The 26,127-nt window shown below is 45.2% G+C and overlaps 1 protein-coding gene across 7 annotated transcripts in view; it reads left to right on the top strand.

Moving 5' to 3' along the window:
• The window catches only part of ryr3 (ryanodine receptor 3), a 118,298-nt gene that overhangs the window by 53,697 nt on the left and 38,474 nt on the right, over positions 1–26,127 (top strand). For all 7 annotated transcript variants that reach the window (XM_029116964.2, XM_029116962.2, XM_029116965.2 and 4 more), the window contains 24 exons: positions 241–415; positions 1,046–1,254; positions 2,592–2,755; positions 2,881–3,081; positions 3,416–3,581; positions 4,952–5,038; positions 5,850–6,076; positions 6,478–6,690; positions 7,290–7,502; positions 8,326–8,503; positions 8,750–8,965; positions 9,596–9,796; positions 11,247–11,349; positions 13,089–13,223; positions 16,003–16,149; positions 16,326–16,452; positions 17,687–17,801; positions 18,738–18,870; positions 20,888–20,991; positions 21,373–21,508; positions 23,167–23,350; positions 24,145–24,253; positions 24,789–24,909; positions 25,445–25,614. In XM_029116964.2, the coding sequence (XP_028972797.2) occupies positions 241–415; positions 1,046–1,254; positions 2,592–2,755; positions 2,881–3,081; positions 3,416–3,581; positions 4,952–5,038; positions 5,850–6,076; positions 6,478–6,690; positions 7,290–7,502; positions 8,326–8,503; positions 8,750–8,965; positions 9,596–9,796; positions 11,247–11,349; positions 13,089–13,223; positions 16,003–16,149; positions 16,326–16,452; positions 17,687–17,801; positions 18,738–18,870; positions 20,888–20,991; positions 21,373–21,508; positions 23,167–23,350; positions 24,145–24,253; positions 24,789–24,909; positions 25,445–25,614 (3,834 nt within the window). The remainder of the gene's footprint in view (positions 1–240; positions 416–1,045; positions 1,255–2,591; positions 2,756–2,880; positions 3,082–3,415; positions 3,582–4,951; positions 5,039–5,849; positions 6,077–6,477; positions 6,691–7,289; positions 7,503–8,325; positions 8,504–8,749; positions 8,966–9,595; positions 9,797–11,246; positions 11,350–13,088; positions 13,224–16,002; positions 16,150–16,325; positions 16,453–17,686; positions 17,802–18,737; positions 18,871–20,887; positions 20,992–21,372; positions 21,509–23,166; positions 23,351–24,144; positions 24,254–24,788; positions 24,910–25,444; positions 25,615–26,127) is intronic.

Below are 26,127 nucleotides of genomic sequence, written 5' to 3'. Positions count from 1 at the left end.
AAACCCACCGTCTTTATTTAAATTTCATCCAGTCTGGTTTTACCTCACAGGTTTTTGATCAGGTACAGCCTGGGTCTCCACCTGGTTCTGTTTTACTGTTGCCAAACGAGCCAGCAACAGACGGGCAAAGTCAGATTGCCCCTTGGCCAATCACTGTACCCAGGGTTATATTCCTGTTTTCAATCCGGGGGTGGTTATCCCACCAGGTGGAGTATGCTGACAAGTCTTTTGTCCCCTCAGGCTCGCCGTATGCACATGGGCGCGACTTCCTTCGGGCGTTCTTGGAGCCCAGGAGATGTGGTGGGCTGCATGATCAGCATGGAGGACAAGTCGATGATGTTCACCCTCAACGGGGAACTGCTCATCACCAACAAGGGATCTGAGCTCTGCTTCATTGACTTTGAGACTGAGGACGGTGGGTGTATTCTCCCTATGGGGAGGGGGAGGAGACAGGTTTCATCCTTCTTAACGGAGTTATTGTGTTAGTTAATAGAAGATAATGGCCTTGGTGGTCTAGAGGTCGATGTTGGTATTCCATTGCCGTCAGAGGTTTGAATCAGGCCCCTCCACTTTTAGCGGTCTTAACTTGCACATCTATTTATTTTCTCTAACCGATAAAAATACTAAATACTTATAAAAGAAAATGTTTTTACACTCAATGTTTCAAAAAACTTTTTGATTTTCACCATCAAATGTATTTGTATTAATATTTATTCCTATACAAGATGTGCTTTACCAGGAAGGTACCCGTGAGGTTTCTTTAGATATTCTCTTGGAGATCAAAATCTCAGAGCACAGTAAACAAGAAGCGAACCATGAAACAGCAGAGCAAATGGAAAGTCAATTCTTTAAATTTGCTGCTAATTTACTTGCATTGTTAGATAAAATGCCCAGTTACACAAATCAATGTAAATTATATTCAATGTTATGTTCTAAATTAAGCTCATTCTGCAAACGTTCTAAGTGTGTGCAATGTGACAGCAAATCCATGTGAACTGCCTTTGGGCCTAACATTATGTTGGCCTCTGTCCCTTTTACCCTCCAGGTTTTATCCCAGTGTGTTGCATAACCCAGTCCCAGGTGGGTCGTATGAACCTGGGGAAGGACGCCAGCACCTTTAAGTATTACACCATGTGTGGTCTCCAGGAGGGCTTTGAACCCTTTGCGGTCAACATGAACAGAGAGGTCACCATGTGGTTCAGCAAACGCCTTCCTACCTTTGTCAATATCCCCAAGGACCACCTCCACATTGAGGTAAAATATCAGCACTTACAATGAAACTAGACAACGTTAAAGAACCAGCTCTTATCATGAAACTAGACAACCAGGTGCAGGTCAAATGTAAGCACTTATGAAACTAGACAACCTGGTGCAGGTCAAATGTAAGCACTTACAATAAAACTAAACAAGCACATTGAGTTAAAGAACCTGCATTTATTATGAAAATAGACAACCACATTGAGTTAAACAGTTACCATGAAACTACACAACCACAGTGAGATAAAACAAAAGCACTTACCATGAAACTACAAAACCTCTGTCACGGTTATGGCTGTGGTAGGACACAGGCGCAGAGTCCAGATGATGGGAATAAAACATATTTAATCAAAAAGGAAGACAAAATAAATGCAGCAACCAGTGACATTGGGTTTGTGTTACTACTGATTACCCTAAATGAACCACACGGTGTGTGGCCACATTTAGAACATAAATAGGGTCCCCAATTGGAGGCAATGATCTACACCTGCCTCCAATTGGGGAGACCAAAAGGAACAGAGGTGGCTAGAGGCACACCTTCTGTCCTGTCCTGACTATGACATAGCCAGGACGTGACAACCACAGTGAGATAAAACAAAAGCACTTACCATGAAACTACAAAACCACAGTGAGATAAAACAATAGCACTTACCATGAAACTACAAAACCACAGTGAGATAAAACAATAGCACTTAACATGAAACTACAAAACCACAGTGAGATAAAATAAAAGCACTTTACATGAAACTACAAAACCACAGTGAGATAAAACAAAAGCACTTACCATGAAACTACAAAACCACAGTGAGATAAAACAATAGCACTTACCATGAAACTACAAAACCACAGTGAGATAAAACAATAGCACTTAACATGAAACTACAAAACCACAGTGAGATAAAATAAAAGCACTTTACATGAAACTACAAAACCACAGTGAGATAAAACAAAAGCACTTACCATGAAACTAGCCAACGGCAAAGTGTAAATTAAAAATCTGAACAACACCTAGTACATCCACCATTTTTAAAGGATGTTTCAGGAGGCATGAAATTCTCCAAGGTTCACAGTTGAATGTCCAAATAGCTTGTTGGCATGGAGGTGGCCTCTAATGGTCTCCTGTCTAATCTGGCCCTCATACTAATCATACCCAACTTCCAGTTGTCTCAATCATCCCTGTAACAAGAACAGCATAAGCAAGATGTGGACTAATTCTATGCAATCAAAAATGTATTTAAGTTCAATCCCAGGCACTGAGTGTTAATCCTTGACCTCACTATCCAATTGTGTTCTCTCTACCCGTGTAAATGTGATTGTACCCCCCCCATCCACAGGTGACCAGGATCGACGGGACAGTTGATAACCCCCCCTGTCTGAAAGTGACCCACAAGACCTTTGGAACCCAGCAGAGCAACAGTGACATGTTGTACTGCAGACTCAGCATGCCTGTGGAGTTCCACGCCCGTGATGTCAACGCTGAAGAGTCTCAGAAACTCAGGTAAGGAGGAGTGATCCATCAGTTCATAGATGTGAAACCAAACCGGAATGTAGTTGTGGGACGGTTTGTTGGACGTAAGGTGGGATCTTAACCCCGTCACTGAACTGGGACCTGTGTTTTTGCAGTCAGCCTCCGAAGGAAGACGATTACGGAAGCATCACAACATACTTCCACTCAGTGAGGGTGTTCGCTGGTCAGGACCCGGCGTCGGTGTGGGTCGGCTGGGTAACCCCGGACTACCATTACATCAGCAAGAACTTCAGCCTCAACAAAACACGCACGGTTACTGTAACCCTGGGAGACGAAAGAGGTCGCGTCCACGAGAGGCAAGTTCCCGAAAGTAATACAGAGGCCAATATGTTTTCTCCTCTAAAGGGAACACTGAACCTCATCATTCGTTGGTTAATCCTGGGTGCCCCGACTCTGCCCTGTGGTAGTTATTATAAGAGCAGGGATGTTCCCCGTGTTGTGCTGACTAAAAAGTTATCTAATCATCCCTATCGTCCAGTTAGCGCATTCATCCATGATACCACTCTGTCTTTATCAAAACGTATATCGGTCTAAAATACTATAGTAAATGTGTGCACTCTAAAGTCGCTTGTGAGTTGTAAATGGATCAGTCTGCCCTCACCTCAACACTTTCTTCCCCGGGGCTCTCAGTGTTCGGAGAAGTAACTGCTACATGGTCTGTGCCGGAGATGTTGCCAGCGCGTCCCACTCCTCATCTCGTTCCAACGTCGACCTGGAGATTGGCTGTTTCGTTAACCTGGCAACAGGCTTAATCGCTTTCACTGCCAACGGCAAGGAGCTGGCAACCACCTACGAGGTAGGCCAAATGACCGCCTCCTACCAAACTACCAAACTGAAGAAAGACCCGCACCTGCATGCGTTCCTATAGCTTGTGCCCTGGGCCGTTCCTGCACTGCTGGATTTGGAAAAGAGTTTTAGTTTTGGAATTCTGCATAGTCAGGCCTGTAGAGTGATTGACCCCGCGAGACCCAAGCATAGATCCAACATTTAATAGTATTAAGAGGCATCCGAGTAAAAATGTCAAGTTTGGAGACAGTTTTACTACAACCGTTGCACACAAAAACAGCATGATTGGGTTTCAGTGGTCGTAAATATTTGTGGCGAGAGAAGTGTCGAATGGGCTTTAGTCCTCCCCAGAACCCTGGTGGACAGCTTTATTCCTCACACGGTATGTGTGGTCGGGCAACCAAACTCTCTTGTCTTTCTTCTCTTTCTCACCCTCTGGCGTTCTTTCTTTTCTTTTTTACTCTTGCTGTTTCTTGCGGTCTCTCTTCCTCTCCTGGTAGTAATTCACCATCTTATTCTCAGTCTGGCCGGTCCTACACCGTCCTATTCCCTATACATTGTAGGTGTTTCGACTAGACCCCATATGGCTAATTTAGGACCCAGAGATTCTCCCTTAAACCCTGCTGATAATTGCCTAAAACAACTGTCATGCATAATCTGTCTCAGCTCTGCGTTCAGGCAGGCTCTTAATACTGACTTTAAAAAGTTGGTTATTTAGAATGAAAGATCATCGACGTTTGGGCCATCTTGGCTTGCATTCAGACAGCCGATTGATTAGTTAGTATTATTAAACTGCCACTCTGATGCATCTCAGTCAACCAGGAAGTACGTCAATGCCAGCGTCCCATTCCCCTTGCAGTGCACTACTTTTGAAGGGAGCCTAAAGGTAATAGGGCGCCGCAATCTGACTCAGCCACACACAGGTACCCGAGTTAAGGAAAGACTACTGTATAGATTAAATCTAATGATTACCATATAGATTAAATCAAAGTCACTGGATGTGCTCAGCGCTCCGCCAAGAGCATCTAGAATGTTCTGGAAGGTGAACGTTCTACTAGTGTCACTGAGGGTTGGCCGATGAGGTGGTGTAGACGCTGAGCTGTCAGTTAATATGGAAATGAAATCACATCAAGTGTGTCAAGCGCAGTGTTCTTCCTCAGAGGGAGAAAACAATTTAGTTGGCATCCCTGTGTAGTTGATGATGCCTGATCCGCGTCGTTGACTCTCAGCAGACTGTTGAGTAGCTGTTGGGATGTTTTATGTCCGGGCGTTCCAGTAATGATGTCCTTATTGTTGTGTGTCTATGGGCTGTTGCTGTGTATTTGTGTTTTGGTTTCGGTGGTGGTAATGATTCTGTGTTCGTTCTTGCCGTGTGTATAGGTGGAGTCCAACACCAAGCTGTTCCCTGCTGTGTTTGTCCGTCCCACCAGCCCCAACCTGTTCCAGTTTGAGTTTGTCAAAATCAAGGTTTGTGTTTACCACTCTGCTAACATAGCCACTCTACAATCACAACTACTCTGTTACTATAGCCAGTCTACAATCACAACTACTCTGTTACTATAGCCAGTCTACAATCACAACTACTCTGTTACTATAGCCAGTCTACAATCACAACTACTCTCTTAGTATAGCCAATCTACAATCACAACTACTCTGTTACTATAGTCAATCTACAATCACAACTACTCTGTTAGTATAGTCAATCTACAATCACAACTACTCTGTTACTATAGCCACTCTACAATCACAACTACTCTGTTACTATAGTCAATCTACAATCACAACTACTCTGTTACTATAGCCAGTCTACAATCACAACTACTCTGTTAGTATAGCCAATCTACAATCACAACTACTCTGTTACTATTGCCAGTCTACAGTCAGTCACTCTGCTACTATTGCCAGTCTATAATCACAGCCACTCTGCTTACAGTCAGTCTACAATCACAACTACTCTGTTACTATTGCCCGTCTACAATCACAGTCATTGCTACTATTACCAGTGTACAATTACAGTCACTTTGCTATTATGCAGAAACCTACATTGTTTACTACAGGCTAGTATAAATACAATTAACAATGATCTAATTATTATTTAAATCAACATGATTAAATCAGTATGGTAATATGATTCAATTTAGTTCAATAACTAATGAAATGCAAATAATTACTGTAAAAATGGGAACTTGCACAAAATCACAGCAGCCCAGCAGTGATTTGTGCTCCCTCTCTCCCTCTTTAACTCTTCCTCCCTGTCCCTCCGTCTCCGTCGCCATAGAACGCCATGCCCTTGTCGTCCGCGATCTTCAAGAGCGAGCTGCGCAACCCGGTGCCCCAGTGCCCGCCGCGCCTGGACATCCAGACCATGGTGTCGGTGCTGTGGAGCCGCATGCCCAACCACTTCCTGACGGTGGAGACGGCCCGGGTCTCGGAGAGGCACGGCTGGGTCGTCCAGTGTCTGGAGCCCCTGCAGATGCTGGCTGTTCATATACCCGAGGAGAACAGGTCAGGTTCGCCCTCATTCCCCTGGGGACATTAACACGCGCTCTCCCAATATTATGTGCCGGTATCGTGCCGCTGTGGTACTGATAAAATGATTTAGGTTGGTGATTCACCTGGCCATGTACACACACACACACACACGCAAGCACGCACATGCGCGATGGTGCAGTGTCTGGGGCTGTAGATAAAAGCCGGTGTCAACACTGCTTTTCCCTCGCAAACACTTCTTTGAAGGATTTATGTTGGGTTTATGAGCTGTCCATAAAGAGGTTATATAAAGATTAATTTTAATTCTTTGCCAACAGGAGTAGAGAGAATGTACTCTGCTCAGATGCGCACAGTGTTTTGATCCCATAGCTTGCTGTGATCCCATTGGCTGTTTTCTGTCTGTCTCGGCCCCCCAGGTGTCTAGACATCCTGGAGTTATCGGAAGACGAGGGTCTGAGGGCGTTTCACTACCACACCCTGAAGCTCTACTGTGCCCTCTGTGCACTGGGTAACACTCGCGTGGCTCACGCCCTCTGCTCTCACCTCGACCAATCACAGCTGCTCTACACCATCAACAACCAGTACCTGTCCGGCATGCTAAGAGAGGGCTTCTATGACGTTCTGATTAGGTGAGTGAGGATAAAGGGTGATATGAGATTACTGGTTCATTTGCTGGCTGGCTGGTGAGCTGGACAATGGCTGACTGGCTGGCTTGTAGACTGGCTGGCTGGATTGTAGACTGGATGGTAGACTGGCTGCATGGTAGACTGGAGGGTAGACTGGCTGGCTGGTAGACTGGATGGTAGACTGACTGGCTGGCTGGCTGGTAGACTGGAGGGTAGACTGGCTGGATGATAGACTGGTTGGCTGGATGGTAGACTGGATGGTTGGCTGGCTGGATGATAGACTGGCTGGCTGGCTGGTAGACTGGATGGTAGACTGGCTAGCTGAATGGCTGGCAGGATGATTGACTGGCTGGCTGGCTGGTAGACTGGATGGTAGACTGGCTGGCTGACTGGCTGGATGCTAGTCTGGCTGGATGGTAGGCTGGCTGGCTGGAGGCTAGTCTGGCTGGTTGGATGCTAGTCTGGCTGGATGGTAAGCTGGACGGATGTATGGCTGGAGGCTAGTCTGACTGGATGTTAGACTAGCTGGCTGAATGGATGGATGCTAGTCTGGCTGGATGTTGTTTGCCTGGCTAATCTATGTATTTTCCATTCGCCATCAGCATCCACCTGGAGACAGCCAAGGATGCCCGTCTGATGATGAACAATGAGTTTATTATCCCTGTCACCGATGAGACACGCTCCATCAAGCTGTTCCCAGATGAGTCAAAGAGACACTCCCTGCCTGGCGTGGGCCTCAGCACATCTCTGAAACCAAGGCTCAACTTCTCCCCTCTGTCCTTCATCACCACCAAGAAAACACAGCACCTCTACAGGTCAGGTTCACAAACGTTCACCTCCGTTTTTCTTTTTATCATCGGGGTTGTGGTTCAATCCACAAATTCAATTTTAACGTCATTTCCTCTGCCTGAACGATATTACATTTAATTATTGGCAAGACTTTTAAATCAATCAATCAATTCCATTTTATAAAGCCCTTTTTACTTCAGCAGCAGGAAACTCCAAAGATCAAGCAACAACAGATGTGATGCACAGTGGCCAGGAACAACTTCCTAATAGGGTTAAAAATAAGGAAGAGACCTTGAGAGGACCCAGACTCTGAGGGGTGGCTAGACCAATTCTGTCTGTTGTGATGGTAATTCCAACAGAGACAAAATTCTCTAGGCACCATTTTAATATCATTATTATTTGCAAATGAGAGAGACGCGTCAACCGCTTACAAACATAATCGTCCGAGGAGGCGGCCGGAATCACCAGGCAGCAGTGTGATCTGCAACATGTCCAGGAGGACTTCAGACAGGGACAGAGTCATTCTGACCAGGCAGATCTAAAGGGTGGTCCGAGGGCCCACGTCCTCCTAAGGTCAATCAGGACACCAGGAAAGTTAGAGAGAGCATTCCTAGGATTCCGCAGAAGACGTGAGCAGACTGTTCAGACTGACCCTCATCCCCGTCACAGAAACAAATGCAGCGTAAACAATACGGACCTAAGACAGGACAGACAGGCCCGAGTAACAATGCTATAGCAGAGACACTGTGATCCAGTCCGTTATTGGAGGTCATTAAAATCCTCTCGGTTCCGGTTTCCTAACGTCGCTCGTACCCTGTGATTTAGTAACAATCCCATTGGTTCCCCCAGCCCCCACATCCCCCTGGGGATCCTGAAGGACAAGGCCATCAGCATGCTGACCGAGGCTGTGCAGGGCGGAGGCAGCCACATCCGGGACCCGGTGGGAGGCAGTGTGGAGTTCCAGTTCGTCCCCATCCTCAAACTCATCGGCACCCTGCTGATCATGGGGGTCCTCACCAGCGAGGAGGTGTGATTCCATCCCGTCCGTGTGATTTCCGGCCTGGCGCCCAGATCCAGGGTTTGCTCGTTGTGTGTTAGACTTTGCTATGCCGTGGTCCAGGGGGAGGATGGGGCTTGTAGTAAATTTTTACAATGCTGCTTACCTTGGGCTTCTTCCGTGATGTCTGAACTCTGACCTCACTGAACTCCTTCGAGTTCTCCCTTTAGACACTTGGATGGGAATGGTCTCCTGAGAAGTATGTGGTTGTCTTAGGTGCGGCTGATTTTGCTCCTCATTGACCCCAACGTGTTTGGAGACCCACCCGAGGAGGAGGCGAAGGTAGAGGAGGCAGTGGCAGTAGGGGAGAAGGAGGACGTGAGCAGCAACGAGGAGAAGGCCGTGGAGGCCGGTGAGGAGGAGAACAAGGAGGTCAAGCCACCAGTGAAGGGACTGCTGGAGAAGACACTGCCTGAATCGGTCAAGCGACAGGTGAGAGAAACGTGCACGCAAACGCACCCGCGTTTGGTGAGATGCCAGGTGTTAATTCCAAACTGCTGTAAAGTGGTCACGTAAGGAATTGGGACTATTAAATCAAATTGAATGTACCTGCAAATTAATTGGCAGCAAAATATGATTAAGCAATAAATCAGATCTCTAGGACCAGGCTGAACTTTCAGGGATTCGGTCTAGAAGCATTTCAGTGATCAGTCAGATTCTATTACCACTAAGCCACCTGGTGCCCGATGATAAATGAGTTCAGTGTCGTAGTAAAGCAACAATGACTAAGGAGGTTGAGTGGCATAATAATGTATTAAGGATAAAGGAGTTCAGTGTCGTAGTAATGCAGCAATGACTAAGGAGGTTGAGTGGCATAATAATGTAATAATGATAAAGGAGTTCAGTGTCATAGTAATGCAGCAATGACTAAGGAGGTTGAGTGGCATAATAATGTAATAATGATAAAGGAGTTCAGTGTCGTAGTAATGCAGCAATGACTAAGGAGGTTGAGTGGCATAATAATGTAATAATGATAAAGGGGTTTGTGTTATAATAATCTGTTAACCTACAATCTTGATACTCTTAGGTGCCTCTCTCTTCTGCTGATTGTTGTTCTCCTAGATGTGTGAGCTGCTCCACTACTTCTGCGACTGTGAACTGAAGCAGCGTATCGAGGCCATTGTGTCCTTCTCAGACGGTTTCGTCTCCAAGCTGCAGTTCAACCAGAAGTTCAGGTACAACGAGCTGATGCTGGCCCTCAACATGTCCGCTGCCGTCACCGCCAAAAAGACCAAGGAGTTCAGGTCTCCTCCTCAAGAACAGGTGTGTCAATTTATTTTAGTTTTTTCGTACCTTAACTGAAATTAAACCACCACTCAAAAAAAAATAAGTACAGCTGAAAACCTCTAAAATATCAAAAGGCAAGTCCCAATTTGGGCTGTTCACAGACCCTTCTAAAGCCTTGAGTTGTAAGTCTGAAAAATGGCAGTAGAACTGAGATCCTCTGACTGACCAAAATATCCCTCACAGTGGTTTTTCTCATTTTCACAAGCACAGATGTTGGACTAATCTGTTCCAAAGGGCCCAGCTCCTCACAGTTGTCCCTGCTGGTGGCTTTATTGATATCATGTTTCCTCAGCTTGGGTGTTTGGGTCCTTTTGGAAATGCACTGTGTCAGCGCGTCACACTCAGGATCAGATTCCCTTGTCCCTAATCCTATTCTTAACCATAGCAGGGTAATGCAGAAGTATGTAGTGTCAGACTTTTTGGCTTATAAAACATAGCTCAGCAGTTATAAGTGCAGCAATAGAACGTGTGAATTTGTTAGGTAGCATATCCGAGGGTTGCTCTGGCTGGTTGGTTAGAAATGTTGGTTTATTTTACATTGTCAGATCAGGGATTCCAGCAGCGTTTTGGCCAACATCCCTGTAGAACTACTGTGTCCTGCCCCAGTTGCCAACACGTTTCAGAATTTAGATGTTTGTTATAATTCTAAAAATGTTGTTACTTTAGTATTATTCCCCATTTAATATAAAAAGGGTTTCAACATGGCTGCTGTGGAATTCTAGAAGTGTGGTGTAAATGCATCATATATCAACAACCTCAGTAAGTCATCTGTCTCAACACATCGCTCTGCTTCTGCCCAATGTTCTGTTTAACCTCTGTATAATGTCAATCACCTCACTGTGCCTCTGGGCTTAGTACTGTAGGGGAACATCACTCAGGAAAAAATTACACAATATACCAGACACACACACACACTTAAAAAACACATGCCCACATTTTATAAACACTCACCCATGCACAGGCTCATACATGCAAAAACACACTAACAGAACAACAACTCTGGCCAAGGTCTACCAAGCCATAGGAATTCAAATCTCTTCATTGATCAAACCATGTGGCAGGAGATCTTGCCATTTCTGACTTGATCTCCTGTACTAGTCAGAAGACACAGTCTGTCCAAACCTTTGACTGGTATTGTCTTTTGTATCAAGGAAAATGTTCAATAATTACAATCCACATGATAACTCCCCTTTCCATTTAGCACAGCATTATTTTTCTGCTTTATCTGGCTGGTTCAGCCATATGTACTGACACCGTCCTGTCTTCTCTGGGTTGTCTGTTGTTTCTCTCTGTCTGTCTTTCACTTTCTCCATCACTAACTCACCTCCATCCTTGCCCTCCCTCTCTCTCCTTCTCTCTCCCGGTGTCCATCTTGCTCCCTGCCTCCCTCGCCTCCTCCCTCCTCACCTCCTCCTCTTACCTATAGATCAATATCCTGTTAAACTTCTCTGCTGGGGAGGACTGTCCGTGTCCAGAGGAGATTCGGGAGGAGCTGTACAGCTTCCATGATGAGCTCAGACTGCACTGCGGTACGATGTCCATACACACACATATACACTCACACATACACATACACATACACACAAACATATACATACACACACACACAGACATGCAGATACACACACACATATACACACACACGTATACATACACACACACAGACATGCACATACACGCACACAGACATGCACATACAAACACACAGACATGCACATACACACACACATTCACATACACATACACATATACACACACACATACATATACACACAGACATACACATTCACACACACACACACACACACACACACAGACATGGATGCACCCACAGGCAGGCATACATATATACACACAGCAAAATACACACACACATTCTCACAAATGCAACCCCACACTCTGACTGTTTTATATAATATTAATTCTAACTGGAGATGGGATGTGTAAATAGTATACGTTATATAATATTAACAACCAATCAGTATCCATTCGAGTGTTACTATAGAACCAGTATAATGTGAACACTGTACAGCGGTATAACAGCTTGAATTTTGGCAAGTACAATTCTACGGATATTATATCTTATTCTCTATGAGAAATCTTATCATTCTGAATTTTCCTACAAGGCTGGAGAAGTTGTTTGTTCCTGGTGTAATATTTCAGACTCGATCTTCCCATCTACGATATAACATCTGTGCATTGTAATGCATCCCAAGTCAAATTTTTGCTGTACTGAAGCAGACTTCTGCTGCATTATATTAAACTGAGATAGAGACCCCTCCTGTTGAAATGATAATCCTCCCTAAATATTTAAATATATTTAAATATATTTAGTCCCTGTCTCCTCATGTTGGTCCCTGTCTCCTCATGTTGGTCCCTGTCTCCTCATGTTTGTCCCTGTCTCCTCATGTTGGTCCATGTCTCCTCATGTTGGTCCATGTCTCCTCATGTTGGTCCCTGTCTCCTCATGTTGGTCCATGTCTCCTCATGTTGGTCCCTGTCTCCTCATGTTGGTCCATGTCTCCTCATGTTGGTCCATGTCTCCTCATGTTGGTCCCTGTCTCCTCATGTTGGTCCCTGTCTCCTCATGTTGGTCCATGTCTCCTCATGTTTGTCCCTGTCTCCTCATGTTGGTCCCTGTCTCCTCATGTTTGTCCCTGTCTCCTCATGTTGGTCCCTGTCTCCTCATGTTTGTCCCTGTCTCCTCATGTTGGTCCCTGTCTCCTCATGTTTGTCCCTGTCTCCTCATGTTGGTCCCTGTCTCCTCATGTTTGTCCCTGTCTCCTCATGTTGGTCCCTGTCTCCTCATGTTGGTCCCTGTCTCCTCATGTTGGTCCCTGTCTCCTCATGTTGGTCCCTGTCTCCTCATGTTTGTCCCTGTCTCCTCATGTTGGTCCCTGTCTCCTCATGTTTGTCCCTGTCTCCTCATGTTGGTCCCTGTCTCCTCATGTTGGTCCCTGTCTCCTCATGTTGGTCCCTGTCTCCTCATGTTGGTCCATGTCTCCTCATGTTTGTCCCTGTCTCCTCATGTTGGTCCCTGTCTCCTCATGTTGGTCCCTGTCTCCTCATGTTGGTCCCTGTCTCCTCATGTTTGTCCCTGTCTCCTCATGTTGGTCCCTGTCTCCTCATGTTGGTCCATGTCTCCTCATGTTGGTCCCTGTCTCCTCATGTTGGTCCCTGTCTCCTCATGTTGGTCCCTGTCTCCTCATGTTGGTCCCTGTCTCCTCATGTTTGTCCCTGTCTCCTCATGTTGGTCCCTGTCCTGTAGGAATCCCAGTGGAGGAGGAGGAGGAAGAGCAGGACAAGTCAATAAAGGGTCGTCTGCTGGCTCTCCTCTACAAGATTAAAGGACCTCCCAAGAAAAAAGATGAGCAGCCTACAGAGGAAGAACAAGCTGCTCCCAGTAAGATTCTGTTTGTCTGCTCCCAGTAAGATACTGTCTGTCTGCTCCCAGTAAGATACTGTCTGTCTGCTCCCAGTAAGATACTGTCTGTCTGCTCCCAGTAAGATACTGTCTGTCTGCTCCCAGTAAGATTCTGTCTGTCTGCTCCCAGTAAGATACTGTCTGTCTGCTCCCAGTAAGATACTGTCTGTCTGCTCCCAGTAAGATTCTGTCTGTCTGCTCCCAGTAAGATACTGTCTGTCTGCTCCCAGTAAGATACTGTCTGTCTGCTCCCAGTAAGATACTGTCTGTCTGCTCCCAGTAAGATACTGTCTGTCTGCTCCCAGTAAGATACTGTCTGTCTGCTCCCAGTAAGATACTGTCTGTCTGCTCCCAGTAAGATTATGTCTGTCTGCTACCTGTAAGATACTGTCTGTCTGCCTTTTATCTGGTCCCTGTAAGACACTTGTTGGCTAGCTGGCTGTTAGGCTGTTAGTTTTGTGGGCTGCCTTGTTAGTTAACTGCTTCCAAAAAACTATTGGTCATCTCATACGTATTCAGTCAGGAGTACCTGAGACATATTAGAAACCAATTACAACTCATCTAATTGACATGCCAAATGTTACATGTGACCTGAGATAGATGGCGCTGTGCCCCGCCCACCCCTCTGTTGAGCCGTGTTGAAGAGCTACATTAGTGTGCTCGCTGTGACGTCCTCGTGGGTCGTTATGTGAGACTCGTATTAATCTCATGCTCATACCTCATATGATAGCATATTTCTATGTTCTGCATTATGTTAAATTGTTCCATTGAAATCACCACACACCACTGTTTCAAATCTTCGTCTGGATGTTCAGCTGAACTAGGATGCGTCCTGTATTAGCAGTCAGGCAGCAGAGTGTCGTTTGGGCAGCTTCATTCCTGAACCAGGGTTGTAGCAGAGGTGCACCATGTAATGGGGTATGGCTGTTGTAATGTGTGTGTGTGTGTGTGTGTGTGTGTGCATGTTCATCTCTCAGTTTGTGTGTGTGTCTGTATGTGTGTGTGTGTGGGTGATCTGAATGACTCAGCTCCTAGGGTAAATGTGTACTCTGCCAGGCAGCTTTCATTTATACCAATTAGACAGCTTTAACCGTGCCGGTCTGGATGGTGTCTTGTCTGACTTCCACATTGATGTTCTTTCAGTGAAGTACAACTTGTACATGTTTGGGGGAAAAAATGGAAGCACGTGTTTACATAGAATTTCAGTCATTTTGCAGATGCTCTTATGCAGAGCAACCTATTGTTAGTGTCTTCTTCTCAAAAAATACTGTGCATTTTGCTGTTTCTTTGTAGATGTTTGTTTCAATTCTTTAAATTGTTTTTCTCACACTTGCACTTGATAAGTTCCATGAAGTCTTTTTGGAAATGATGGTAACAGAATGTTCCGTTTTCCCCCAGGGACCCTCGTTATGTTGTTCTCAGGGACCCTTGTCATATGAGTGTCCGAGTTCTAAAGGACCATCCATAGTTAAATGCAGGATTGCCAGACAGAAATATGGAGCCAGTCTAGAATTCTCTGGGTTTTAAAGGGCTGTCAGAATTTGTCCCACAAGTCAAATATCTGTTAAGATTGAGTGATAAGTTACTTAATATTCCTGTCTAGCAGTCTCATTGACTCTGTGAGCAAGGAGTCTATATAAGGGAGCGAAGCGGATGGGAGAGAAGAGATGAGTGTGTGTGTGTATTGATTTGGCCTGCAAATGTACAGTGTCTTATCCCTATGACTCAACTGACCACTTGAACAACGCCCTCATTCTACTGAACTTGGAATTAGTCCTGCCTTTTCACTACCCACCAGCAGTATTTACTATTGTTTTGATCAAAAGAAAATTGATGACCTTTAGGAAAAATCAATGAGAATAATTAATTGCATTTCAACCCTCACACGCTTGCCTGCTCGGATTTTACAAATCACATTCCCGAAATTTGTTTCTGTCGAGTTCCGTTTTGTTTGTTGTTGAACATAATAACTGAGAAGCTGAGCTTATTGATCTTTGGTTTGGAGAACTGCAACACATTCAACAGGGCTTATCTGTATGCAGACAAGCAAGGTCAGATGTTGTAGAGCTCAACCTGTTTTTCCCTGCCTAGTCTACCACTGACTCCCAAGACAATCCAGCAATTTCTTAGAGCAAGATGGCAAATTGAATTAATAATATATGAGTCCCTGGGAGTGGAAGAAGCTGCCTCTCACAGGATGTGAAGATTAGGCACCTTGACAAGACTTGAAATATTTAACTTTAGCTTGAGCTATTTCTCTCCAGCAACCTGAAGTAGTAATCAGCTAGTTTTATCACTTTTCTTTCCGTTCCAATCAAGTCAGAAAGTAAACTAAATGCCCTTTTGCGTTTGTTTTAAAGATGTGTTTTCAGGCATTTGTATGCTTTATTTACCAGAGAAAGATGGACAGGAGAGGGTTTTGCTGCCGTTGGCAGAGGCAGCTGCTTAGACTGATGGACCACCTGTTAGTCCCCTGACACAGTAAACATTCTTACTCCAAAATGTCTTAGTTCAAAAATAAAGTATTTGTAGCGAACGTCCTGGTTTGACTGCAGTTCAAATTCAACTGCGTTTCATTTTAACTATATAAGTCGAGGTAACAGTAACACATTCTCCTGCCTCCACTGTCAACCTGAAATAACTCCCGCGCCGTGACTGTCTGGGTTAACGGCGTCGATTTTACTGTATAGATGAAGTGAAGATATCGTTCATCGACTGACCCGTGTGCATTCCACCCCCCACCCCCCTGCCTGCGCAGCCAACCTGAAGGAGCTGATCTCCCAGACCATGGCCAGCTGGGCCCAGGAGTGCAGTATCCAGGACCCGGAACTGGTCCGCGTGATGTTCAGCCTGCTGAGACGACAGTACGACGGTGTTGGAGCGCTACTGAGAGCCTTGAGGAAGAGTATGTGCCTCATTTTGTCGTGCCGCTCCAGTGGCCCCTGCATGTCGATGTAATTGAGAATTGGTTCTCAATTCGCTTGCCTAAATTTTTTCTGGAATAATTGTTCCCCAGTCAAGCGCAGTTGAACTCAGCCACACCGACCGTAAATCTAAGCGATGCTCTTTGGCTTCGTCCAGGTTACACCATCAGTGCCGCATCAGTACAGGACTGTGTCAACCTGCTGGCTTCCCTGGGCCAGATCAGATCTCTGCTGGCGGTTCGCATGGGGAAGGAAGAGGAGAAACTGATGATAGATGGACTGGGGTGAGTCGGTTTGGGAAAATGTAGGTCAGGGTGGGCTATCGGGGAGTAGTGGGTTGGGTTTAGGAGTTCTATTCGCCATGAGACTCCATTAACCTGGGAAATTGCCTCACAATTCCTAATTTATTTTCTTGCAAAGATTGTTGAGTCACTGGTGAATGTACGACTGTGCTCTTTTCTGACTGAACATGTTATTTAAAATATGAACCAGAGGTTTAGACCAGAGCATAGCACTTTGACTGCAACCACACTGGCTGGAGATGATATTACCAGAGCCCAGGACGGGAAGCTGAACTCTGATCCCTCCATTTTTATTTGCAGAGGGATGTCATTTTTCACTTAAAACCTATTTTACTAAATTAGTAAAGAAATTGACAATCAAGATTGGATTCCTTTACAGAAATATGGCATGTCTATCTTTTAAAATAAATAGTCCAAGACACTTTCATGTCCATCTTAGATTTGGGTGTCATAATCAATATGCCAACAGTAGCTTCTACACTAAACCGCTAAATGCTGTGCCCTTCAATTTATCTCTGGTGACAGTTTTAAGACCTTTAAGATCTTTGTATTTTGTGTAAAAGGTGGGATGGACCTTTCTGTATCTAAGGTGAGAGATTCACTCTCTTTGGTTGACGACTCACTCTTGGAAAAACTTCCAGCATATCTCATGTCACTTTAAATTTAAACAATGAATAATTGTATTATAGCACACGAATTCCGGAAGCTTCTAAACTACGTGTAACGGCAGAAGTGGAGTAAGCCGCAAGATGAGCTCAAGGCTTGAACGCCTCGTGCCCTTGAACGATTTTGGTTTTATTTAGCCATTATTCATAAAGTTGTCTCATTCAGATATCATCTGTTTACCGAGAGACACCTGTCCCAAACAAGAATGCAGAGCACTGCTGAGGGTTTCACTTGAAGAAAAATGTCTGCTTGTGATGAATGTCTATGCGCTTGTTTTTGCTTTATGAAGCACTTTCACATCCTCTGTTTATAGTTGTTTATTTCTTATTTCACTATGCATTGAACTGCAACATAAAATATAGTTACAAAAAACCTGTTTTAAAAATGGTGTCGAAACATCATTGTTTTCCTTCTAATTTACTGCACGAAGCTGCAGACCCGTTGTTCTGGTTTCTGTTGCTTAGTTCAGCCGGTACGTCAGCCCAGGACATTAATCTGGATCCATGTACTGTATTTGACCTCTGACCCCTGTGTGTTTGCTTGTTTCCAGAGACATCATGAACAACAAGGTTTTCTATCAGCACCCCAACCTGATGAGGGTCTTGGGAATGCACGAGACCGTCATGGAGGTCATGGTCAATGTGCTGGGAGGAGACAAGTCACAGGTACCCCCAGATAACCCCTTACTTATAACCAGAACCAGAAGTCCTCCCAGGGGTCCTACTTAGTGCCAGAACACAGACAGGGAACTGGAGAAGACGGATATGGACTGAGGAGGCTGGGTAGAGGAGGAGGTAGAGGAGGAGGTGTCATGGCAGTAGAGTGGGTTACAGTGGGGCTTTGGGGAGAGGAGGAGGTACAAGAGGAGTTGTGGTGACAGTAGAGTGGGTTACAGGGGGGTTTGGGGTGGGTAGAGGGGTAGGCAGTGGTGGGCCCTCATCAGTCAGTCCTTTTTTGGGGTGCGCTGGGAGCTCTGCGGTATGATTGAACGCTGGTGTCTCCGTGCCAAGCGTGAACCTGGCGATGGTGGGGAACCCCAGACAGACAGCCGGCCTGAGTGACAGACGGACAAACCACAAGCCGTCCGGCAATCCCATTAGCCAGGAAGAGTAACATGGATTAGTGCTCTGGTGGCCGACACCCGATAAGTCCAGGTCCCTTACTGTGCGTGTGTGTGTATGTGTGTGTGTGTGTGTGTGTGTGTGTGTGTGGGACCCATATAGACCACCAAAGGAATTGCTTGTATGCGGGATAAAGTTTATGTCAGATTTACAGTTCTTACTGATGGATTTTCTTGTAATGTTGTCAATGGTCCTTCAAGCAGAGAGCTGTTTTTAATGATGTTGATTCAGTAACACAACATGAGGTCAACTTAGGCCAATGTCCTAACTTGAGCTCACTGAACCTCAACCTACAACACAGGTCACAGTCTTTCTCTGACAAATCTCCCGCAGAGCCAGTCCCTAGTGAATATATGAATGTTGGACAGCGTCATCCATTTGCCTTCACGTTGTCTGCGGCATGGAAAACACAAGTCGTGTTACATGTATTAACAGATGTATTCAAAAAGTAAAATAAACATGGTTTGTCTCCCTGTGCAGGAGATAGCCTTCCCCAAGATGGTGGCCAGCTGCTGTCGGTTCCTGTGTTACTTCTGTCGTATTAGCCGTCAGAACCAGAAGGCAATGTTTGATCATCTGAGCTACCTACTGGAGAACAGCTCTGTCGGACTGGGTAGGTGTTTGGAGAGAGGGGCCACGGGCTGAGAGTGGGAGAGGCGGGGAGAGGGAGAGGCCATCTTGGATCACTGCGGCTGGTCAGCTATTTAAGAACAGCTCTCTTAGACTGGGTGGGTCACCGTTACTATATCTGGGTTGGAGCCAGGCAAGGAGGGAGGGAGGCTGTAGTGAGTCTATCCTTCATACTGACTACGACAGGGAGCGCTGTGGCTATGACGAAGAACAAAGTGGTTATGACGGAGAATGATGTGGCTGTGAAGGAGAATGAGGTGGCTGTGAAGGAGAATGAAGTGGCTGTGAAGGAGAATCAAGTGGCTGTGAAGGAGAATGAAGTGACTGTGAGGGAGAATGAAGTGGCTGTGAAGGAGAACCAAGTGGCTGTGAAGGAGAATGAAGTGGCTGTGACGGAGAATGAAGTGACTGTGAAGGAGAACCAAGTGACTGTGAAGGAGAATCAAGTGGCTGTGAAGGAGAATCAAGTGGCTGTGAAGGAGAATCAAGTGGCTGTGACTGAGAATGAAGTGGCTGTGACTGAGAATGAAGTGGCTGTGAAGGAGAACCAAGTGGCTGTGAAGGAGAACCAAGTGGCTGTGAAGGAGAACCAAGTGGCTGTGAAGGAGAACCAAGTGACTGTGAAGGAGAACCAAGTGACTGTGAAGGAGAACATAGTAACTTATGAAGGAGAACATTGTACTTTCTTCTTTTTGGGTATCAAGAAGTATAGACAAATGAAGAGAAAGAGGAAGGCACAACAGTTGGACTTTTGTCCCTGGTTGTGTAACAGAACCAACATGGTGTGTCGGTCCGTTATAGAGTTATAGATCCAAGGTGGAACCGATATCTGCCACTTTGAGTTAACACGACCTACCAACCAATCAGCTGTCCCTTTCACTGAAGGTAAATAACCAAGAGGTTGAGGAGAGAGAGATTAAGATGTCAAGGGGGGAGAGGAGGGCAGGAAAAGAGGAAGCAGAGAGTAGGGTAACAGTGAGAAAGAGAGATATTGAGAGCGAGAAAGAGAGGGAGAGTGATACAAAAAATAACATTTCAGCCATGGAAACAGATGTTGGACAAAAATGAAAAGCCAGAAGATTCCATAAGCCCAGACCCGTTTGAGCTGAGCTCAGTCCTACCTCCCAGTTTCATATGAGTCATGCTGAGAGCATTAATCAGTAATAGCTGCTGATATAAACACCTCACAGAAAGACACACACATTTGGCAGGCTCACAAATCATTTCAGTAGTAATGCTGTCCAGGCTTCCAACAAAATAGGAAAATCATTTTTGCTCTTGCCGGTTGACAGCAACAATCATAAATAGTTTGAAATTGATTTCAAAGCACTAATTTCACATGGTGATATTAGTAAATGTGTTAAAGAGTTCATAAGTCTCTGTTAAGTGGAGGCTACAGCGCTTCAGCATCAAATTCAACCTGATGTTTCAATGGTTTACTTTGTAATGGAATTCATCTGTGCCATCCTATAAATATTGTGTTTTTTCCAGTATTTTTATTATGTTACAAAACCATTACCGACATTCTACAATTTGTTACGAATTTGTTGTAATTATAAATACAGACTGCACTTTTAAATAGATGTTTATCCTAATGGGGAGAAATGATGGGAAGAGACCAAATCGATGGCTGGCATGAAAATTGGAAGTAAACCAGGAAGGGCGTAATGGGCTGGAAATGTTCTAAATTATGCAGGTGGACGTGTTCAGGGTTTTTGGGAGGTGTCAAAAACACTCCCCTCTGCTGTTAGTATAGGAGAGAAACAACTGAGATCTGTCCTCAGACGTGTGTGTGTGGGTGTGTGTGGGTGGGTGTGTGTGTGTGTGTGTGTGTGTGTGTGTGTGTGTCAGCTTTCTTTTGCTAATGCAGTGTGTCTGAGGACAGTTTCCCCCCCCATAATCACAAGAGTTTGTATAAAAGGCTTACAAGATATTTCGGCCCTTCAGGTTTGATGTGTAGTGGTCAGTGGTCCTGATGTTTGCCCCATGTGTCCTCACAGCCTCCCCGGCCATGCGGGGCTCCACACCCCTGGATGTGGCGGCCTCTTCGGTGATGGACAACAACAGCCTGGCCCTGGCCCTGGAGGAGCCCGATCTGGAAAAGGTGAACAGACGAGCCTCGCCTGGCGGCCACCGCGTCGCGCGTCTCCTCACCTCTGCTGGATGAGAACAGCCGCTCCAGACCCAAGTCTGAGACACGGTCCACAGAGAGATGAGATGCATTAGTTTGAGCTGAGTGGACAGGCTGGAGTGTGCTGTCAAAGTTGTCACTGTCACTAACTGACTGTCCCCTGAGAGTGTATTAAAATATTCAACATTTTGGGGATAGTTTCTGTGTAGTGAGGCAGTAATCACTGTGTGTGTCTCTGTGTGTGTCTCTGTGTGTGTCTCTGTGTGTGTCTCTGTGTGTGTCTCTGTGTGTGTCTCTGTGTGTGTCTCTGTGTGTGTCTCTGTGTGTGTCTCTGTGTGTGTCTCTGTGCTACAGGTGGTGACCTACCTGGCAGGTTGTGGCCTGCAGAGCTGTGCTATGCTCCTAGCTAAAGGCTATCCTGATATCGGCTGGAACCCAATAGAAGGAGAGAGATACCTGTCCTTCCTTCGCTTTGCTGTCTTTTGCAATGGTATGCCAGAAAGAGAGAGAAACCGAAATAAGACAGAGAGAGAAACCGAAATAAGACAGAGAGAGAAACAGAAAGGAGACAAAGAGAAACAGAAAGGAGACAAAGAGAAACAGAAAGGAGACAGAGAGAGAAACAGAAAGGAGACAGAGAGAGAAACAGAAAGGAGACAAAGAGAAACAGAAAGGAGACAAAGAGAAACAGAAAGGAGACAGAGAGAGAAACAGAAAGGAGACAAAGAGAAACAGAAAGGAGACAGAGAGAGAAACAGAAAGGAGACCGAGAGAAACAGAAAGGAGACAGAGAGAGAAACAGAAAGAAGACAGAGAGAAACAGAAAGGAGACAAAGAGAAACAGAAAGGAGACAGAGAGAGAAACAGAAAGGAGACCGAGAGAAACAGAAAGGAGACAGAGAGAGAAACAGAAAGGAGACAGAGAGAGAAACAGAAAGGAGACAGAGAGAAACAGAAAGGAGACAGAGAGAGAAACAGAAAGGAGACAGAGAGAGAAACAGAAAGGAGACAGAGAGAGAAACAGAAAGGAGACAGAGAGAGAAACAGAAAGGAGACAGAGAGAGAAACAGAAAGGAGACAGAAAGAGACAACTGGCAGTATACTATAAACAGCGTTGTTCAAACCCTGAATCCTGATTGGCTCAAAAGTGTGGTTTATTCAAGCAATAATTCCCAAAGGGTTGTTGTATATGGCCAATATACTACAGCTACGAGCTGTGACTCACAGCTAAGACATGACACAGAGCTTAGCCCTGGTATATTGGCAATATATCGCAAACCCCCAATATGCCTTATTGCAATGATAAACTGATTACCAACGCAATTAAATCAGCATTAAGGATTAAAACCACCCGGTTTATAAGAAAATATATATCACATGATGAAACATTTCTTGTTGCTGTTCTAATTAGTTGATAATTAGGCACCTTGGAGGAATGTGTTTTATTACCAATATGCCATGACTAAGGGCTCACTCCAGGACCTCCACATTGTGTCGTGCTATAATATACCATCCCTTAGCCTTGGTATAATATACCATCCCTCGGCCTTGGTATAATATATCATCCCTTAACCTTACTATAATATACCGTCCCTTAGCCTTGGTATAGTATACCATCCCTTAGACATGGTATAGTATACCATCCCTTAGACATGGTATGGTATACCATCCCTTAGACTTGGTGTAATATACCATCCCTTAGCCTTGGTGTAATATACCATCCCTTAGCCTTGGTGTAATATACCATCCCTTAGCCTTGGTGTAATATACCATCCCTTAGCCTTTGAATAATATACCATCCCTCGGCCTTGGTATAATATATCATCCCTTAACCTTACTATAATATACCGTCCCTTAGCCTTGGTATAGTATACCATCCCTTAGACTTGGTGTAATATACCATCCCTTAGCCTTTGAATAATATACCATCCCTTAGCCTTTGAATAATATACCATCCATCTGCCTTGGTATAATATACCATCCATCTGCCTTGGTATAATATACCATCCATCTGCCTTGGTATATTGGTCATGTAACACTCCCCTTTGTGTGTGAGAGAGAGAGAGAGAGCATCATCAGAGAGTTCTTGGTTGATTGGCCATTTGTTGCAATCAGTATTCAGTTACCACGCTTTTCTCCCACCTGCAGGTGAGAGTGTGGAGGAGAATTCAAACGTGGTGGTGAAGCTGTTAATCAGGCGTCCGGAGTGTTTCGGTCCGGCTCTGAGAGGGGAAGGGGGTAACGGTCTGTTGGCGGCCATGTTGGAAGCCATTAAGATATCTGAGGACCCTGCTCTGGACCTGCCCTCTACAGCCAAAGCCCAACCCGATGGGTAAAGCCTTTTTTGCTGAGACAGCTTCTCAGATCCCTCTGTTAAGTCCCTCAAGTCGATTACACTGTCTAGACCCTCTAGTCAAGGGTTGGAGTTAGTTCACTCTCTAGTATTTCCTGTTATAAGGAGTGCCGTCACACCCTGTGCACACAACTGCCAGTGACCATGGCAACTAGCTCAGTGGGAAGGTTAGCTGGCTGTTCTGTTAGATGATGACGCGTTATCTCATCGGCTGTGTTCTCCACTGAGATTGGTCAATGAAGGATGTGTTCTCGCCTGTGTTTGCTAAACAGAGGCCGTGTTCTCTACTGTAACTGGTCAACAGAGACTGTGTTCTCTCCTGTGATTGGCCAACACTGGTGGCACTGAAAATATTCTATTTTCTCTGACTCTGCAGTGTGCTGCTTGGACCATGCAGTATACACATTTGGTTTTGCAGCATCTTTGCTGATCATTCCTTCACTGAGTGATCACTCATAATAATAATTGTCTTGTGTGTTTGTCCCACCTGGTTAGCTTGAGGTGAACTCCAGCCCCCTACCTTTAGATTGGCATTCAACATAGAATATGTGAGATTCACAAGGTCTGTGTTGATTACATTTAACTTCACCCCTCGGGGAGACTCTGTCCCCCTATCAGCTCAGGAAGCAAGGCTTTTGTTTTGCTCAACTAAACGTAACATTCGGATGGTTAATTGACAAACTGTAAAAAGGTGTGGTCAGGAGTGTTTCATTTCTCATTGTGACCAGGAAATAATGAGAGACTCACAAGTTGTCATCCCTGTCGGCGTCCAGGTCAGGGGAGGATGAGGAGGAGGAAGAGGTGGCCCACACAGGAAACGCCATCATGTCTTTCTACTCCGCCCTTATTGACCTGCTGGGACGCTGCGCCCCGGAGATGCACGTGAGACACACATTTTACTATTATAAAAGGTTTCATCAAAGTGGACTCGTCCATGACAGTCTTCGTCGGATACAGTGTCAAGATACAATAACTGAGAGAAGACGCAGACACGGCACGCACAACTGAAACTAAAGAAAGGACCACAGCAAATGTTCACAGTTTATTACACCGTCCTAACTCTAGTGCTACCTGTCAATTATCTAAGCAACAGTCTGAGCCAGTCTAGCCGTTAAACATCTCTCTTCCATGCTCTCTCAATCCCTTGTTTCCCTGTCTCTCTTGTTTCTCTCCTGCTACTCACTTGTGCCTTCTTTTTCGACATCTTTCTCCTTGCTCTCTCTCTTCCTATATTCCCTCTCTCTCTCTCTCCCCCTCTTCCCTCTCTCTCTACCTTTAACTCCCTCTCTCTCTCCCTTTAACTCCCTCTCTCTCTCCCTTTAACTCCCTCTCTCTCTCTCCTCCCACTCTTTTGTGTCTCCATCTATTCTCGGTTTTCCGTCCACCTCGTCCCTCTCTTTCGGTGTCTGTCTCTCAGCTGATCAACAAGGGTAAAGGCGAAGCCCTGCGCATCCGGGCCATCCTACGGTCCCTGGTTCCGACCACTGATCTAGTGGGCATTATAAGTATCCCACTGAAAATGCCCACTGTCAATAAAGGTACGACCCAAGGACCTAACATCTCCAGTACTTGTTAGGTATTGAAATGAGTTTGAGAAGATTTGTTTTTTAAAATGTCAATATGGTACAGCGTGGTCGAAGGATGACCTTTGGGAGATCCAGAGGACGAAACTAAAGTTCAACTTTATGGAAATGCAAAGTTAATATTTCTGTCCAATTGGCTCTCAGTAAAGCTTTCAGCACCTATCGGATTAGCTGACAATGTCTGTTCATACAGAGCACTAAATACGCTGCTTGCTGGTCTTCTTAGTTTTGAGAATCTAAAATGCAATCTAAAATGCACAGAGAGGAAGAAGCACGTCACAACAGCTATGGAAGAGAGCCAGTCTCAATTTTCAGACAAATTTGTGTCTATACCCACTTGTCCAGGTACACTCAGTCCAGGCTCTATTGAACATCTTTGCTTTTCCTTGAAGAATGGATTGGAGGAGTATAAAAGCTATTGTTATTATTATTTTTGCCAAACATTCTGCCACTCATTTCATTTTGTTGTCCCCGTCTCATCCCCATCCAGACGGTACTGTGAAGGAGCCTGACATGTCAGCTAGTTTCTGCCCGGACCACAAGGCCCCTATGGTGTTGTTCCTGGATCGTGTGTACGGCGTGGAGGACCAGACCTTCCTGCTTCACCTGTTAGAGGTGGGCTTCCTGCCAGACCTCCGGGCTTCTGCTTCCTTGGACACGGTGAGTGAGAGAGGAGAAATAAATTAGCCAATTGGTCAGTCAATCTGTCATTCATTTAATCTTGTCTGGTCATTCTTTATGTATGCAAATTGTGTTGTGGATTAAATTGTTTTATTGACTCATCACATCACACTCATCACAACTGTCTATTCTCCGATGTCTCAGAAAGTAATTGTTCACCCAAAGTAATTGTTCACCCAAAGTAATTGATCACCCAAAGTATTTGATCAGCTGTTTTTTTTTAAAGGAGGAGGGATATATAAAAAAAATAGATTTTCATGCCATTCAGAAGTTTTCCTTTGAGCTGAGGTCTAATGCTGGGTTTACTGTGTCTGCTCTAGCTACCACTGTAGCTCTGAAGGTTCAGGAATTCATGTCCACTGTACTTATGTGTCAGACAGCTTACTGTTGAAGAGAGGTGTTGTACTTAACTCTGATTGCTCCTGGATTAGAGCATCTGCTGAATAATGAAATGTAAATTATACTTCAGGGAGGACCACCGGGTGTAACTAA

The sequence above is a fragment of the Esox lucius genome, chromosome 23, assembly GCF_011004845.1.
Source record: "Esox lucius isolate fEsoLuc1 chromosome 23, fEsoLuc1.pri, whole genome shotgun sequence".
Taxonomy (NCBI): Eukaryota; Metazoa; Chordata; class Actinopteri; order Esociformes; family Esocidae; genus Esox; species Esox lucius.
Note: the sequence above shows the minus strand (reverse complement) of the source record. Positions and strands in the feature narration are given on the sequence as shown.